We start from the raw sequence: 16,333 nt of genomic DNA on the forward strand, positions 1-16,333 counted from the left end.
AACGACTAAAACATGCTTCTTGTGTGCCAGGCATCAGCAAGCAAAACAGTCACAGGGCTTACATTCTAAGAGGAAAAGAGGACACGTAAAGGAAAATGAGAGATGGAAATGGGGAAGAACAGGGTTCCCACAAATGACAGGGAAGCAGTGAGGCAACCTGACTCTAGATGAGATCAGATTAAAGCTCATCTGAGCCCAGGGTCCCAGGGTGAAAAGTCTGAATTCTATAAACACATGGCATCACCCTTGTCTGACAACTTAAGAGTCTTAGAGGATTGCCTGGGGGATTGAAATGAAAGGACTTACTCTGGGGTCACTTAGTCAGTAGTCCTCCAAAGCTAGACTTGAATCCACATCTTCCTTACATCCCATTAGTCAAATATAAACCCCTGCCTTGGGATAATGTCCATCTTTCTTTTCCAAAAGAATAATCACCCTTTTTTTTCCCCTCCATTATCATTCAACCATTGTAAGAATACTGAGGAAAGAGAAGTAAAGTCCTTTCCTCTACTCAGGGTGGGTAAAAGAGACTCCAGTTATTTCTCCAACATTTTTGTCCCCCACCTGCATTCCAGACCTCCTTTTTTACCTCTTTGATCATAGAACTTGGTTCGTTTTTGCCAGTTTGGGTCTTTGGCCTTCAGTAACTATGAGCCTTTTCTCATTCATTTGGTACCTCTGTGCTGGGGAGAAACACTTGTTTTCCTTGTTTTCCACTCCACTAGCAAGATCCATCCAATTCCTTTCGCAGCTCTGGAATTGTTTCCATAGGCATTCAGAGCTGCCTGACATAGGGATGTATGAAATAAAAGAACGTTTCTCCCCAGTTCCTGCTGAGCTAAAACCAGTAATTAAGAAACCTGGATGAGGAAATGCGTGCAGCTAAAGTTCACAGCCCTCCCCATCTGCTGCTCAACAAAAACCGTAGTTTGCTCAACAAAAACCGTAGTTTGGTTTGAGCCGATAAGGTAACTAACGTTTGTCAATTCCCCTTACTCGGCAGATTCTTTTGATCCTTCAATTGTTACTATATATTTTTATAGCCCAAGTGACTTCCTTCCGTTTATTTCATGTTTGTCACCAAGAAAACAAGAGCCTCCCCCCCCCACAAAAACACACTAAGAAAATAGAAATTCTCCAATAATGATGAAATTCAAGAATTTTAATTCAAAATCTTGCCAACTCTTATCATATTGATCAACTCTTTCTAAGGCATTGTGGAGTATTTTTTAAAAATTTAAATTAAAATTATATTTGTGTTTCAACTCTAGCATGATTCATTTCAGTTCAATTGATAGCCAATAACTACTTTCTGCAGGAAATCTTTCTTTTTAAAAAAATCCTTACTTTCTGTCTTAGTAACAGTCATAGTATCAACTCTAAAGACAAAAGGGCTAGACAAATGGGGGTTAAGTGACTTGACCCAGGTCACACAGCCAGAAAGTGTCAGAGGTCACACTTGAACCCAGATCCTGCAGACTCCAGATCTGGCCCTCTATCCACTGTGCCGCCTAGCCCTCACCCCACCCCATGGTCATTTTTCAGGGGCTTTTCTTCATTTAATAAAATCTTTCATTTCAAAATACTTTCCTGTGAGTCCCTTTTTGCTGAGGAAAGAGTATCTACCATCATGAAAGTAGGATGTTGTGCATGAAAGAGAAGGAAGGAGAGAGAGCTTGGGAGTATTGGAAACAAGACCGATTTCACAACTTCCACATATGTGATTAAATATAGTTCATGCCACATCACTTAGCACTTAATTATGACGTTATTATAGAACCGTAATTGTATGAAATCATTTGGCACCATCACCAAATCAGCCCTGCAATTTGAGAAAGCCACGTCAATCTGTTTTCTCATAGCCTCATTCGCCAACCCTATAACTTTCTGAAGGCAAATCCCCTTTCTTGACCATTGCTCCTGTTGAGATTAAAATTAATATGCAAAATGTAGATATTATATTTGTGAATACTTTATTAACAATAAACTAACAGAGACCTAACTAAAAGGTTACTAACCAGCCCGCTCCCAGGAACAAAAGAGAAAGAGCGAGGAGTTACAGCCAAATATCAAACAATAAAGTGACCACGCAAACATGGAGGCGCAGGAGAGATTAAAGGGGATTTTGGGAAAACTAAGGGATTTATGGGGGATGAAATCCAAGATTCAAAATCTCTTTTTATATACTCCCCACTATGTGCTGCCTCTCCTTTGATATTATAAGATCCTTGAGAGCAGAGACTGACTTCATTTTTCTCTTTTTTTGGAGAAACACTTAGCGCAGTGCTGGGTGCATAATAAATATTTAATAAATGCCTTTTCATTCCTTCATTTGTTGATTCATTTCCTCATATTGTGACTGGGCCTTCCTGGATTATAAACTTGAATGACAATTTATACTTCTCTGAGACACTTAGCAAAGAGTTCATTCGTTAATAATAATAATAACAATAACAATAATAAGTATTTCTATAGCACCTTTTCACTTTGTAAAACTTCTTTACAAATATCTCTTGTATCATCACAACCATGGGAGGTCAGTGCTATTATTATCATCTCCATTTAACAGATGAGGAAACTGAGGGAAGCATGAGGTGAAATGAGGTTCACACATTTTTTTTTTATTCCAAATTTGAACTCTAGTGTTCCTGACTCTAGGTTCGACACTCTATCCACTGTATCACCCAACTTCCTTATTATAGTGGATAGAGATAATGGGGTACAGTAGAATGAAGGCTGGTATGGAATATTGCTTTAGTGTTTACAAAACACTTTGCTTAATTAGCTCATTTGGTCTTTATAGCCAGTTATAACTAGGTCAGGGTGGCTGAAGCTTTGCCCCAAGGGAAAAAAAATGAGAGGGTGCAAAAATTAACACCTGAGTTCCTTTAGCAGATAGAAGCCACTATGGTTTCTAATTCTTCCAATTCGATTGAATATATTTTCATTGCTTATTATATTTTTCCACATCATGAATTACAAAGTCAAATTGAGTGAGGTGCTGGCCTCAGGCACCCAAATTGCTAGTTATAGCACTGCTCACAAAGACTCTGTGAAGGTGTGATGGGTGTTATTAACCCCATTATACGTTGTAACTGAGGCTCTGAGGGGTGAGGTCATTTAGCATGCAGGAAATAAGAAGCATGGGAGACAAGCTTCAGACCCAGGTCTTTTCTGACACCATCTCCAAAAATCAGCAAGCATTTATTAAGCGCTCTCTGTTTGCTTCAAGCCACATCAGCTTTAATAGGCAAATACAGTCCCTCTCCAGATGATCCCAAGGTATTACTAAACATTCAGGTCATTTAAGGCAGTGATTATTTGGAGAAGAACCAAACAGCATTTGCCTTGTCTCCTTTTACCTGGTGATGACATGAACACTGACAGACAGTGGGAAAACCATTGGTCACAAAATAGGTTTTTGCCCCATGGGGCATGGCTCCCTGCTTAGAACCAACACAGATGATAGTGAGTTTTTGGATCTTTCCATAAATGCCAAAAAAAAAAAAAAAAAAAAAAAAGATGTTTCCCAAGATGAGAGATGATCAAGGTTTTGCAACTTAATAAATCCTTCCTGCAAGTTCCTATCAAGCCTTTTTTCACAGTGCCCCAATCTCTCCCCAGCTGTGAAGGGGTTCTTTCCAAGCTTATATTTTATTTTTTATTTTAACAAATTTCCACATGAGTTTTCTGAAGTTATAGAATCCAAATTGTCTCCCACCCTCATCCCAGAGCTGACAAGCAATTCAGTCTGAGCTATACATGTATTATCACATAAAACATGTTTCTATGTTATTCATTTTTATAAGTGAATAATGTTATAAAACAACAAATGCCCAAGTAAACAAGTGATAAATTATATGCTTCCATCTGCATTCTTCCCCCAATAATTCCTTCTCTGGAGATGGATAGCATCCTTTTTTCTTTGTCCTTTAGAATTTTTCTGGATCATTGTATTGCTGTTAGTAGCAAAGTCTGTCACATTTGATTTTGCTGTTACTGTATACAATGTTTTCCTGGTTCTGCTTATTTCACTCTTCATCAGTTCATGTCTTTCCAGCTCTTTTTGAAATCATCCTGTTCCCTATTCCTTACATCTCAATAGTATCCATCACCATCATGTGTCACAATTTGTTTAGTCAGTCCCCAAGTGAGAGATATCCCTTTAGTTTCTAATTCCTTGCCACCCCAAAAAGAACAGCTATAAATATTTTTTGTACAAGCGAGTCCTTACCCTTCTTTTTTTTTAAATCTCTTTGGGATATAGACCTAGTAGTGGTGTTGCTGGATCAAAAGGTATGCTTTCTTTTATAGCCCTTTGGACATACAGTGGGCACCTTGATACATGAGCACCTTAAGTCATGAGCAGTTTGAGATAAAAGCAATCACAATCAGGATTTTTTGCGTTAAGTCATGACCAAATATTTGAATCATGAGCTTCCATCACACTCCACTAGATAGCCTGCCCAACATTCAGTTTCACAAGTTACATGAGGCAATCTCATTTAGTTCAGTGTTTTTCTTGCTTTATGAGCATCTGTATTGGATTGCTTTTTTTCTTTCTTTTTTATTTTTGTCTTTGTTATCAGTTTTTTGGGCAAATTTTTTCACTTTTAACCTTGGGTACTGATAACGGAGGAATTGAAGGAGTTACAGCAGCATCATATGGAGGTTTTGCAGGAAATTAGTGGGGAGGAGCTCTAGGTGGATGAGGTAATCAGTACAAGTGAGATTAAGGAAATGTTGAGGATTTGGGGAAAAATTAAACAGTTTATTGAAAAGACACACCCAGAAAAAGTGGCAACAGGTTGTGCACTGGAGCTGTGCAATGACACTTGTTCCACACATTATCGAAATGTTCTGAAAAGGAGGAAGAAACAAACTTCCATGGAAAGGTTTTTGTTGAAATGGCCTCTAAGTGAAATTGAGGAAAGTGTGGCAAAACAGCCAAAATTCAGTGAAGAAAATGATGATAACTAAGTAAAAAAATAGCAAGTAATTTTAGCAGTAAAGTTACATATAAGTCACATGTAAGGTCAATTTTCCATTTAAATATAGCATTATGTGTGTAGAGAGTAAGTTATGTTAAGCAATAGTGTGATTAGCGCATGAAATGAAAACCTCCGCCAGCATCTTCACCTGACCTTGAAGGAAAATAACATTTCGTAAGCAAGTTTATTTCTTTACATTCTTCCTTATTACCTATAAATATATTTATTTGTTATTTATAACATACATTTTCATATTTAAAAAGCATATAAAACAAAAAATTCATGTGGTTTTTGGGGGCCAGAACAGATTAGTTATATTTTCATTCATTTAAGGGCAGAAATTCTATTTGACACACAAGCAAATTGAGTTACAAGCTTGGCCATGGAATGAATTAAACCCTTGTGTCAAGGTACCACCGTAATTCCAAATTGTCCTCCAGAATGGTTGGGTCAGTTCACAACTCCACCAGCAATGCATTAGTGTCCCACTTTTGCCATAGCCTTCCAACATTTATCATTTTCCTATACCTGCCTTGCATATCTGAATCTCTTCTTGGCCCCCACACACCAGTTGGCTCCTTTCTGTGGACCACATACTCAGTCGAACGGACATAACTGGCTCCGCAACCTCTGATTTTTCCCTTTGGCCTCATGACTGGAATATGTCAAAGAGATTTGACAACTGGGCTCAAAGGGGCTGGCCACTCAGCAATCTTTAAAATGGACCAAGAGAAAAGCTCTACCCTTTTCCTTTTTTCCCCTATTTTGAGAATACCACTTAGGACTCAGAGCAGGAAATAAAAAATCAAACCAAATCAGGCTAAGGATTTGAGGTCCACTCTCAGGCTCGCATAGGCAAGTATATATTTTCACTACATTTTGCTTGTAGACACTACAAGCGTGGGAAGGATAACAGGTCGTAGATCAAGAGCTAAAGAGTGCTTAAAGGCCATTTCATCATTTTACAGCTAAGGAAACTGAGGCACTCAGAGGTGACAAGTGATTTTCCCTTTTAAGAAAGGAATATGGGTCAGAGTCAGGATGAGAATTCAAGTCCTGACCTTAGTTAAATTCTACTGTGATTCTGGTCTGTTACCTTTAGTCCTGCTTTGGCAATAACCCTTTGTTTCTTATGGAATCATTGATTGGTGCATTGGCCTTGTCCTCTCTAAGTTAAAGAGATTGGATGACTGAGCTAAATGGGAGTTTCCATCTTCTTTTCCTCTATTTCGAACAGATCATCTGGGATTCAAGGAAAGACTTCCTTAGCTTGTTTTTCTCTAGGTTAAATAAGCCCACCTCCAAGGAACATAAAATGTTGAGCTTGAAAAGGAACTTTAGAGGTGTTCTAAGCCAACCCATTCATTTTACAGTTGAAGAAACTGAGGCCCACTGCCTGGTCATTAGCAAAGGTGACAGTCAAATACAGACCTTCTGGCCATAAAATCAATGTTCTTTCTACATCCTTCCTCTTTTACTCTTCAAACATTGTATCCCATACTTTTAATTTTAATCATTTCCTTTGTTGTCCTCTGAATTTTCTCCGGGTTTGCCATGCCCCATTTGAGTTATTTAACACCAGTCTTACCATGGGGCTCTGATAGTTTTGACCAAGGGCTGTTCCTTTTCTAATATTTTTCTATTCTACAAGCCTAACATTTTGAGAGAACATAAGTATGATGAAAAAAATATTTTCATTCTTTATCCATCACCATAAAGCCAACTAATGGGGTAGTGTGATAGAGTTGATAGTGAGTGAAACGCTTGGAGCCTACCAGGCAATTTGTGTTCAAATCTCAGTTCTGATACTTCCTCATTATATGACCAAAGGCAAGTGATTTTGCATTCCTGAACCTGTTTGCTTATCTTTAAAGTGGAAATAATAGCACCTGCAATCCCTGATTCTAGATATTTTGTGAGGAAAAGGGCTTTCTAAACTCTAAAGCCCTATATAAAGTTATGAGCTACCATTATTGTTATCTCAGTCTTTTCATCTTAGTTCACATAGAATCCTCCCGGGACAGATCTCTCTCCTGTCATTATTATTTATGTTTGTTACTACGCCGATCATTGTACATGGGTAAAAGGATACCTTTATGTAACTTAAAAATATATATATATATATATATACATATATATATATATATATCAGGGTGTTACCTCATTCTCTGAGGACTTACTGAAGCATCTCCAGATAAACTCCAGAAAAAGACGGGATGATAGAAATGATACACGCTTCCTCCTGTTCCCACATAATTTTAAGTTCTTCTGCTAGGTCTGTATACCTTGTTAGCCTTTCATTCCATATAACCTGAAGATTATGAGTATATGCTCCAGTGGTATCTATTCAGAACGTTGTTCCTCAATTTTTATATCAATGCTATATTTCTGCAATTATGGGCAATAATTTTGTCTCTGATAATCTGGTATGAGTTATTTGTCAAATTCTCAAAGATTCTGTGAGTTCTGCAAGTTTCTGATATATAAATAATGGTCACCAAGTTGCATCTTGCTAGGAATTCAATGGGTGTCTTGCAAGTTGGAGTGATATGTTGGACAGTTTCTACCATTTTCTTATGTTCTCTGCATTGATCAAAATAAGTCTGGGTTCCTTGTGATAATTGTTCACATTTAAAGATTTGCCATTTATAAATATATCAGTCGTAAATGGTGACCCAAAACAGCACTAAACGAACTTAAACCATTTGTTCATTAATTCCTTGTCAACGCACTGTCGATTGAGTTCACATGGCTATCACCTGCTAAGGGTTTTTTGATTCTGTTCTCAGATCTCTGCCATTTCATAAATTTTATCTGGAGGTAAACGAGGGATTTCTTCTCATTCCAGAAGTTTTTCTATGCATTTTTAGTATGTTTATCATATGTTCTGTGAATACCTCTCAGTGTGCTGTCTTCTTTTTTGATGAGCGACTCTTCATCTTTCCATAGCTGCTCTAGGATGATGAATGCAGTGTTTTATGAACATTTTCATGTCTTTTAAGAACATTTTAAATATCTTCTCATCAAATATTCACAATAATCCTGTGAATTAAGTGCTGTCATTATCCCCATTTTATAGCTGAGGAAACTGAGGCAAACAGAGGTTAAATGACTTGTCTGGAGGTCATAAAGCTAATACATATTGAAGCTAGATTTGAACTCTTCATAATTCCAAGCTCAGTGGCCTATCTAGTTTACTGTGGCTACTATGGGGTCAATTTTTTTTCTTAGAATTTATCCTCCGGTTGCCTGTATTGATCATTTCATTTCTTTTCTTCTCACACTTTTGATCTTGTATTCCAAGTATCTAGCCATCTTTCCCCTCAGCGATGCTCTATCCCGTTTACCTAAGGCATTGGTACAAATCTAAATTAGTGGAATGGTAGGATGGGGTAGAGGGCAGAATCAAGACTTCCTCCAAACACTTAATGGCTTTGTGATCACGGGCAAGTCCTTTGACCTCATCTACTAAGTAAGTTCCCATTCTGACCTAATATTTATGGAAAGAACATTGCTAAACAGTCCCTAATGCCCATCTCTCCATGTCTTCCTTTGTTGTAACGGAGAGTTTCCCAGACCTGAAGATCAGGAGTTCTGGGTTCAAACCTAGCCTTTTGATGCTTACTAATGGTGACCCACCCATGGCCAATGAAGCCAACTACTCAGAGCTTATCTACTTAGCTGTGTTTTTTAAACCCTTTACTTCCATCTTCAAGATCATACTGTATATTGGTTCCCAGGTGGAAGAGTGGTAAAGGCTGGGTAATGGGGTTCAATGATTTTCTCAGGCTCATACAGCTAAGAAGTATTTAAGGACCTCCCATTCCTGGATCTGGCTCTCAGTCCACTGAGTCCTACCTAGCTGCCCTTCCTTCATGTGTTTTGATGGGGAAAATAATTTATGCACCAGCTATGCCACAAGTTGTCATAAGAAAAATAAATCACAAACCTTGGAGTATCAAACAGCTGCCAGCTATATTTGTTCTCCGGCTCACTATATATATATATTAAATAATGAATGAATGAACAGGGTTTTCTTCGGCACCTGTTATTTCCCAGGCATTATACCAAGAACTGAGGGCTACAAAGACAAAATGGAGACAATCCCTGCTCTAACAGAACTTTCATTCTGTCAAGGGATACGTGTAATAGATGAGTACATACAAGAATAAATACGTGCACAATAAACGCAAAAATATAATGCCAGTAAATATGCTAATAACCAATACACAATTAATAGCTATTGTTTGGAAATAAGAATGATCAGATATTGTATCCATCAGAGAGGCTAAAATCGATCTCTTCACTATGTCATCCCAACTCATCCAACCAATGAGCATTTATTAAGTGCCTACCATGTACCAGGTACTATGTTTAAAAAAAGAAAAGTCAAAGACAGCCCTTGCCCTCAAAGAGCTTCCAGTCTAATGGAGGAGGAAATCTTGATTCTATGCTCCTGTGGTTTTAAAGATATCCAAGATTTACTCCCCTCACCAGTTGCACCATCACCTAAAACCCTTCCCTGAAGTTTATGAAGATTCCTAAAAAGGAAGAATAGTTAGAAACATACTCCCATTCCTTTCCCAACTATAGTCAACAATTTACTTGTCAAGCCCTCTTCCCCAGGGACTTCATTTAAAAATCATTCAGTCCCTGCAATATTAAGATTTCAGAGATATTACAGATACACTAATAATGATAATTCACATCTATCCGGCATTTTCAGTTTTAGCAAGTCATCTCTACACTCTTTATCTTATTTGTGCTTCAACAACTATATGAGGCCAATGTTCTTTTGCCCACTTCCTGGATGAGGAAATTGAAGCTTCAAGATGATAAATGACTTGCCCATGGTCCCACAGCCAATAGTATTTAAGGTAGGATTTGAATTTGGTTCTCATTGACCTATCCACTGTGCTAACTGGAAAGGACTTTGGAGCATAGGACCTTGCAGATGGGTATTTTTATTTTACCTGACTTATGATTTCATTGGCATGGGGTAAGGAATCTCCACCAATGAATGGCAGGTTGACAACTTTTATGTAACCTCAAAGTTCCATTTCCCTAACTGCCAGGATTACCTAGGGTGATTTTGCAAATGCAAGAGATCTTGCATCAATCCTACATTATAGTGCTTAGTAGAGAAGTGATTTGCCCAGAGTCATCAATAAATGACAGGGAAGAGACTTGAACCCACATCTTCCTGACTCCAGAATCAGCTTTTTATCTATTACATCGTATTGCCCCTCAGAGTAGAAGGCAGCCATGTGGCTCAGGAGATAGAATGTTGGGTCAGAATCAGGAAGACCTGAATTCAAATCCATCCTCGGATATCATTTGAGGTCAAATCACTTGACCTCTGATTGCCTGACAAAAGGACCCATTAAATCCACTGGAGAAGGAAATGGTAAACCACACCAGTATCCTTGCCAAGAAAACCCCATAGAGAGCTCTGGTCCATGGAATCATGAAAGTCAGACATGACCGAATAACTGAATGACCACAAACAAAAGCCCCTCATAGTACACAGTAGGCGCTTAATAAATACTTTTTGTAAATTATGTCAACTTGAATTAAAGGTCATCTTTTCCAACTTATTTATAAAAGTACTTGGCTCAATAGCCAGAATTTAATCAATGTCTATGAATGAATGATGGAATGAATGAATGAAATATTTATTAAGCCCTTACTTTGTGCAGCGCACTGTACTTGGGGATATAAATAGAAAAGTAAGATGCTCCTTGCCCATTCTAATGGAAGAGACAACACAGAGAGATTTCAAATATTAGTCCCATGGAAGAGTCTTATGGTCCTTAGGGCCCAGCTGCAAAGCCAATGTTAATGCCTCTTCTCTGGTATCATTTCTACCAATCAAATAATACCAGTTTCTGGTGTCGTACCACTTGACAGGGCCAAGTTGTTCGATTGTTGATTTTGTTAATATAATATTTTGTTTTTTTCCAATGATATGTAATAACAATTTTTAATATTCATTTTGAAAAATGTTGAGTTCCAGTTTCCCTTCCCTCTGCCCTCCCTGTGATAGTAAGCAATTTCATCTGGGTTAAACTTGTGCATTGATTATTGATTGTTGAACTAATTTGCAAAAAGTCACAGCTTGTACTTTATAGAGTCAGAATTTGAACTCGAAACCCAGGGCTGTCCTTCCAAATCCCATCCACTCTATCTATATTAAAGATTGATACCCCTTGATCAATAATCCCATTTTCTCAGTCCCTTGGTAAAGATAGAATAAGGAAAAAATAGAAGCATTCCTATTTGATAACGACTGCATGGCTGCATTGCCATGTAAAGCCGTGTCGCCTTCCCCCACCCCCAGATCCTTTTGTTTCCATCCCTACATTGTACTCATTCCTAGGGTCTGTTCACTTGGCATTCCTTTAAGCAAGGCTTTGCTTTTTCCTTTGTGCATTGTTGCTGCCTGTCTGAACCTGCCCCCATCATGGTGTGAGAACTTCAAAGACTCATTTTCATAATTTGCTGTTAGATTAAATCTCCAAGGTCAGTCACATTACAGCGCCTGACTAGCCATGCCGGGGCAGTTTGGGCCAGAGCGTCTGAGTGAAGCCCAGAGATATCCAGCCCCTACTACCCTGACCTGTGAGCAGGAGTTAGGACGCCGGTAGCTCAGGTCAGCCCAGATTCCTCTCCAGTGGGGAGACGGAGGAGAAAATAGCCTATTCAGTGGCATCCGTCCTCTGGGGTCCCCTTTTTTGCCCTGATGTGGGTAGAGATAAAGCTAGTCCTGATCTCAGCCAAGTCGGGGGTGAACATAGAGCTTTCTATGAATCTGAGGAGCCGTCCTAGGAGTCGGGATAGTGTACTACCTGGGAGCTCAGACGTGAGGGAAGGCGGCCCTCAGGCATGAGAAGGACCCTTGGGGAGTTGTGTAATGACCCTCTTGTTGCAGATTTGGATAAATGGACACTGATATGGATTACGAACGGCCCAACGTTGAAACCATCAAGTGTGTCGTGGTTGGAGACAATGCTGTCGGCAAGACCCGATTGATCTGTGCCAGGGCATGTAACACCACCCTAACCCAGTACCAGCTGCTGGCCACTCACGTGCCCACCGTGTGGGCCATTGACCAGTACCGAGTTTGCCAGGAGGTAAGGGGGGACCTGCCGTCCTGCCAGGGCAAAGACCTGGCTGCCTTCCAAGTGAGACTGACCACTATCTGCTAAACTGAGGGAGTGGGGAGGTAAACAAAGCAAGAGAACAAATGACCCAGGATGCCTGGGCTTTCTCCCTTTTCTCAGAACAGTCGCAGAAGGAGGCATTGCTTAGTTTAAGCCACACTGGGTGCAATAATAATAATGCAACACTTCTGTGCCATACCTGTAATTTCAAGTATAGGGAACTCCCAGGTAAGAACCTTCCTCTCACAATGTGGATGGGTAACCTTCGCATTTACCATCTTGGGGTCCTAAGAAATGAAGTGACTTGCCCAGGGTCACACATCCTTTAAAACCAACAAAGCTATCGGCCAGCAATCTACAGATATTTATTGAGCACTTGCTGTGAATGGAGCCGTGTAGTATTAAGCAGCGCAGGCATACAAAGAAAAGTAAAAATCTGACGCCTGCCTTCAAGGAGCTCCCATTCCAGTGGATGATTCAACACATAGAAAATAGGCTCATCCAAGTAGTTAGAAGACAGTCCTGGAGGGAAGGTGCTGGCAGGGAGAGGGGCTAAGAAAGCCCTGCTGTAGCAGGAGGGGAGAATTGAGCTGAGGCTTGATGAAAGCCAGGAGAACTAAGAGAGGAAGGCCTGGAGGTGCCAAGCATCCCAAAGGAGAGTAGGCTGTGGCAGCTCATACAAAGGCTCAGAGATGGGAGACCCAGTGCCAGGATGTTCAAGGAAGCCAGTGTCACTGGATCACGGGGTGCACAGAGGAAAAGAATTTAGGAAAACTGGAAAGACAGAAAGAGGCTGGGCTGCAGAGAGCTTTACAAGTCGGAGGACTTTCTCTGTGATCTTAGAGGTACAAGGGAGCCAGGAGAGCTCAGGTGGTAATAGGGAGTTGGTGGGGGAAGGAGACATGATCATACCCACACTTTAGAAAAATTACCTTGAAGTTGGTGCAACTAGTATCCTCATGGATTGAGAGCAGCCAGGTCTAGAGATAGAAGACCTGGGTTCAAATCTAACCTCAGACGCTTCCTAGCTGTATGACCCTGGGCAAGTCACTTAACCCCAATTGCCTAGTCCTTACCATTCTTCTGCCTTGGGACCATCAGAGAGTCATGATTCTAAGACAGAAGGTAAGGATTTTTATTTCAGAAAAGAAAGAAAAATTACCTTGGCAGTTGAGTGGAGAATGGAATGGAATGCAGAAGGACTTGAAGCAGGGAGGCCAACCAGAAGGTGACAGAAAAGCACGTAACACCATCATGAGATCGTAGATAGAAGATGGGAATGAACCTTAGAGAACATGAAGTTCAGTCCTACTCAGCTATGCAGTTGAGGAATCTGAGGTTCAGAGACCTTATGTAAGTGGCCCTAGACACCCTGCAGCTATCAATGGTGACCACTAGATTACCCATGTTATCTCATTTGAGGTCAACAGCAGCACTGGGACATAGATACTATAACTAGTTATCCCCATTTTACAGCTGAGAAAACTGAAGCACAGAGCAATTAAATACATCTTTTATTTTTATATTTAATTTATATTTATATTATATATAATATACATTTATATTCCATTTATATTCCATCTTAGGCTCATTTATGTTTTTATTTTTTACATTTATATTATATATTTTTATTTATTTATATTTATGTTATATATATATATATAATATACATTTATATTCCATTTATATTCCATCTTAGGATCAATACTCTGTATGGGTTCCAAGGCAGAAGAGTGGTAAGGGCTAGGCAGTGGGGGTTAAATGACTTACCCAGGGTCACAGAGCTAGGAAGTGTATCTGAGGCCAGATTTGAACCCAAGACTCCCTGTCTCTAGGCTTGGCTCCCCATCCAGTGAGCCCCACAGCTAAGCACTTCTTCAGTGCTCACGTAGCTGCCAGACATGGAATCGGAAGGCCGGGTCTTTTTGGCCCCCAGTTGACTTCATATTCTAGTACGGAATCTAGGAAAGTCTTCTAGAAAAAGGAAACCAAGCAGAAAACAAGTCAGATGGTCATTCATCAGGTGACTCCTGAGCAGAAGTGACCCTCTCCACTCTGTCTGTGTTGCAGGTGCTGGAACGTTCTCGAGATGTTGTCGACGAAGTGAGTGTTTCTCTCAGGCTCTGGGATACCTTTGGTGACCATCACAAAGACAGGCGTTTTGCATATGGCAGGTAAATGAAATGTAACCTAATAAGAAATACCACACTTGGGTCTGCAAAATCAACTTATCGGGCATAGAGTAGAGAAGACACGGGAAATATATGGTGTAAAAAAGACCTTGGAGTCTTAGTGGACCCGCAGCCTTGAGATGAGTCAACAGGGTGCTGTGACGGTCCAAGTGGCTATCACAAACTTAGGCTGCATCGAGAGAAATAGGATGTGAACAAAAGGGGGAGAAAGGTCAGCCGTACCCTCGATGCTGGTCAGAACATCTCTTAGACTTCTCTTAGATCGTGGCCTGGACACTCCTCTTTCAGGAAGACCATGAAGAGGCTGGAGGGTAACCAGGCTGGTGGGAGAATGCATGTTGGTGAAGGAGAATCAGACACATGAGAGGCCATTAGTCAATCGATGAATATTTAGTAAATGGAGAAGTAGGGGAGAGAGAAACAGATTTCAACTCAGTGGAAGAAAAATCTTTGCAACAGAGATATCCCAAAGCAGTCTGGGATTCTGTGGACGGTGGTGGGTTCTTTCTCAGTCTACAAGCATTTATTAAGCACGTACTGTGTGCCAGGCACAGGGCTGGCACTAGAGACAGGAGGAGAGGTAAAAGGTGGAAGTCTTCCAGGAAGTGTTCTGGCAGAATCTGGCTATCCAATTTGGGGACGGTGCGGTCAGTGAATCATTTGTAGGCTTAGGGATGGAAGACTCCTTAGGGATCATCTAATGGAAGCCCCTCATTTTACAGATGAGGACGGGGAAGTCTCGAGAGGCTAAGAGACTTGACCAAGGTCATATGGATAAGTAGTAGAATCCAAATCCTTGGACTTCAAGGCAAGGACTCTTTCTCCTGCCTTAGTCAAGATATGCCCTCTGAAGGTTCTCCAGATATGGGCATCCACGAGAATGATTCTCTCTTTCCATGTTCAACCTTTATAAAAACCAATAGTGTTACCATGAGGTTTTGGGATAGCAGCCAGAGCATGAGAGCTAGAGGCACTGGACTTGAGTTCAAATCCAGGTTTAATTTTCAACCTAGGTGAGTGACCTTGGTAAAGTCAGCTCATTTTTTCTGGTTTTCATCTATAAAATGAGTCATAAATCACTCAGTTAAGAATTGAAAGGGACCTCCGGGACCATCTAGACCATCATTTGACATAGGAGTAACTAAGGCAAGAGAAGTCAAATGATGTTCACAGTCAGCCAGATGAGGATGGGGAAGTCTCGAGAGGCTAAGAGACTTGACCAAGGTACAAAGGAGATATTTGAACTTAGACCTCTGACTTGAAATCCAGCATACTTTGGACTATCCCAGACTGCCTCTAAGGGCTGGCCTAGATGACATCTAAAAGAATTTCCTGCTCAGAATTCACATCCTCTAATCCCAAGTCAATCCGATCCATATAAGGTAGCCATGAAATGTCAGAGGAGCCCACACTAGCTATGACCCCTGTAGCCACAGAAGCCCCAGGTCACCATTCCACTGTCTTTTACTCCTAAGGCTTGGTTAAACTTCCTCCATTGAAGAGGCAGAGGAAGTTGTGGGTGGGGCAGATCTCATGATGTTCCCAAGCTTCCCCCTTCTGCTGCCTGGCTCATCAGTCCAGATAACACTTCCCTTGCCTTCTGCCAGGCTATTTCCATTCGTTCTGAGGTTGGGCAGCCCCATTTCTGGGCCCCATCTGCTGTTCCAGCCTTTTTGTGGCAACATTAGGCTGCTCTGATTTCCTGGGTCCTTCACGACATCTAAAGCACCCTCTCAAATTCATAGGGACGTCATTTTCTCACCAAAACACTTCTAAATTCCTCTGTAGATGGAAATCAGTTCCAGTATCAGATGCCTTTTTTTTCCCCTAAAAAAACTAGTTAGGTCCTTACATTCAATTCAGTGAGACAGAGACAGAGGGGAGAGAGAAAGAGAAGGAGGGAGGGTGAGGAAGAGATTGAGGGGAGAGTGTGAGAGTGTGTGTGTGTGTGTGTGTGTGTGTGTGTGTGTGTGTGTGTGTGTGTGTG

The 16,333-nt window shown here is 40.6% G+C and overlaps 1 protein-coding gene across 1 annotated transcript in view; it reads left to right on the plus strand.

The window, feature by feature from the left end:
• Positions 1-16,333, plus strand: part of RHOBTB1 (Rho related BTB domain containing 1) — a 104,623-nt gene that overhangs the window by 27,064 nt on the left and 61,226 nt on the right. The window contains exons 2-3 of the mRNA XM_044659215.1: positions 11,923-12,124; positions 14,225-14,328. Of these exons, the coding sequence (XP_044515150.1) occupies positions 11,933-12,124; positions 14,225-14,328 (296 nt within the window). The 5' untranslated portion in view covers positions 11,923-11,932. The remainder of the gene's footprint in view (positions 1-11,922; positions 12,125-14,224; positions 14,329-16,333) is intronic.

The sequence above is a fragment of the Gracilinanus agilis genome, chromosome 2 (assembly GCF_016433145.1).
Source record: "Gracilinanus agilis isolate LMUSP501 chromosome 2, AgileGrace, whole genome shotgun sequence".
Lineage (NCBI taxonomy): Eukaryota > Metazoa > Chordata > Mammalia > Didelphimorphia > Didelphidae > Gracilinanus > Gracilinanus agilis.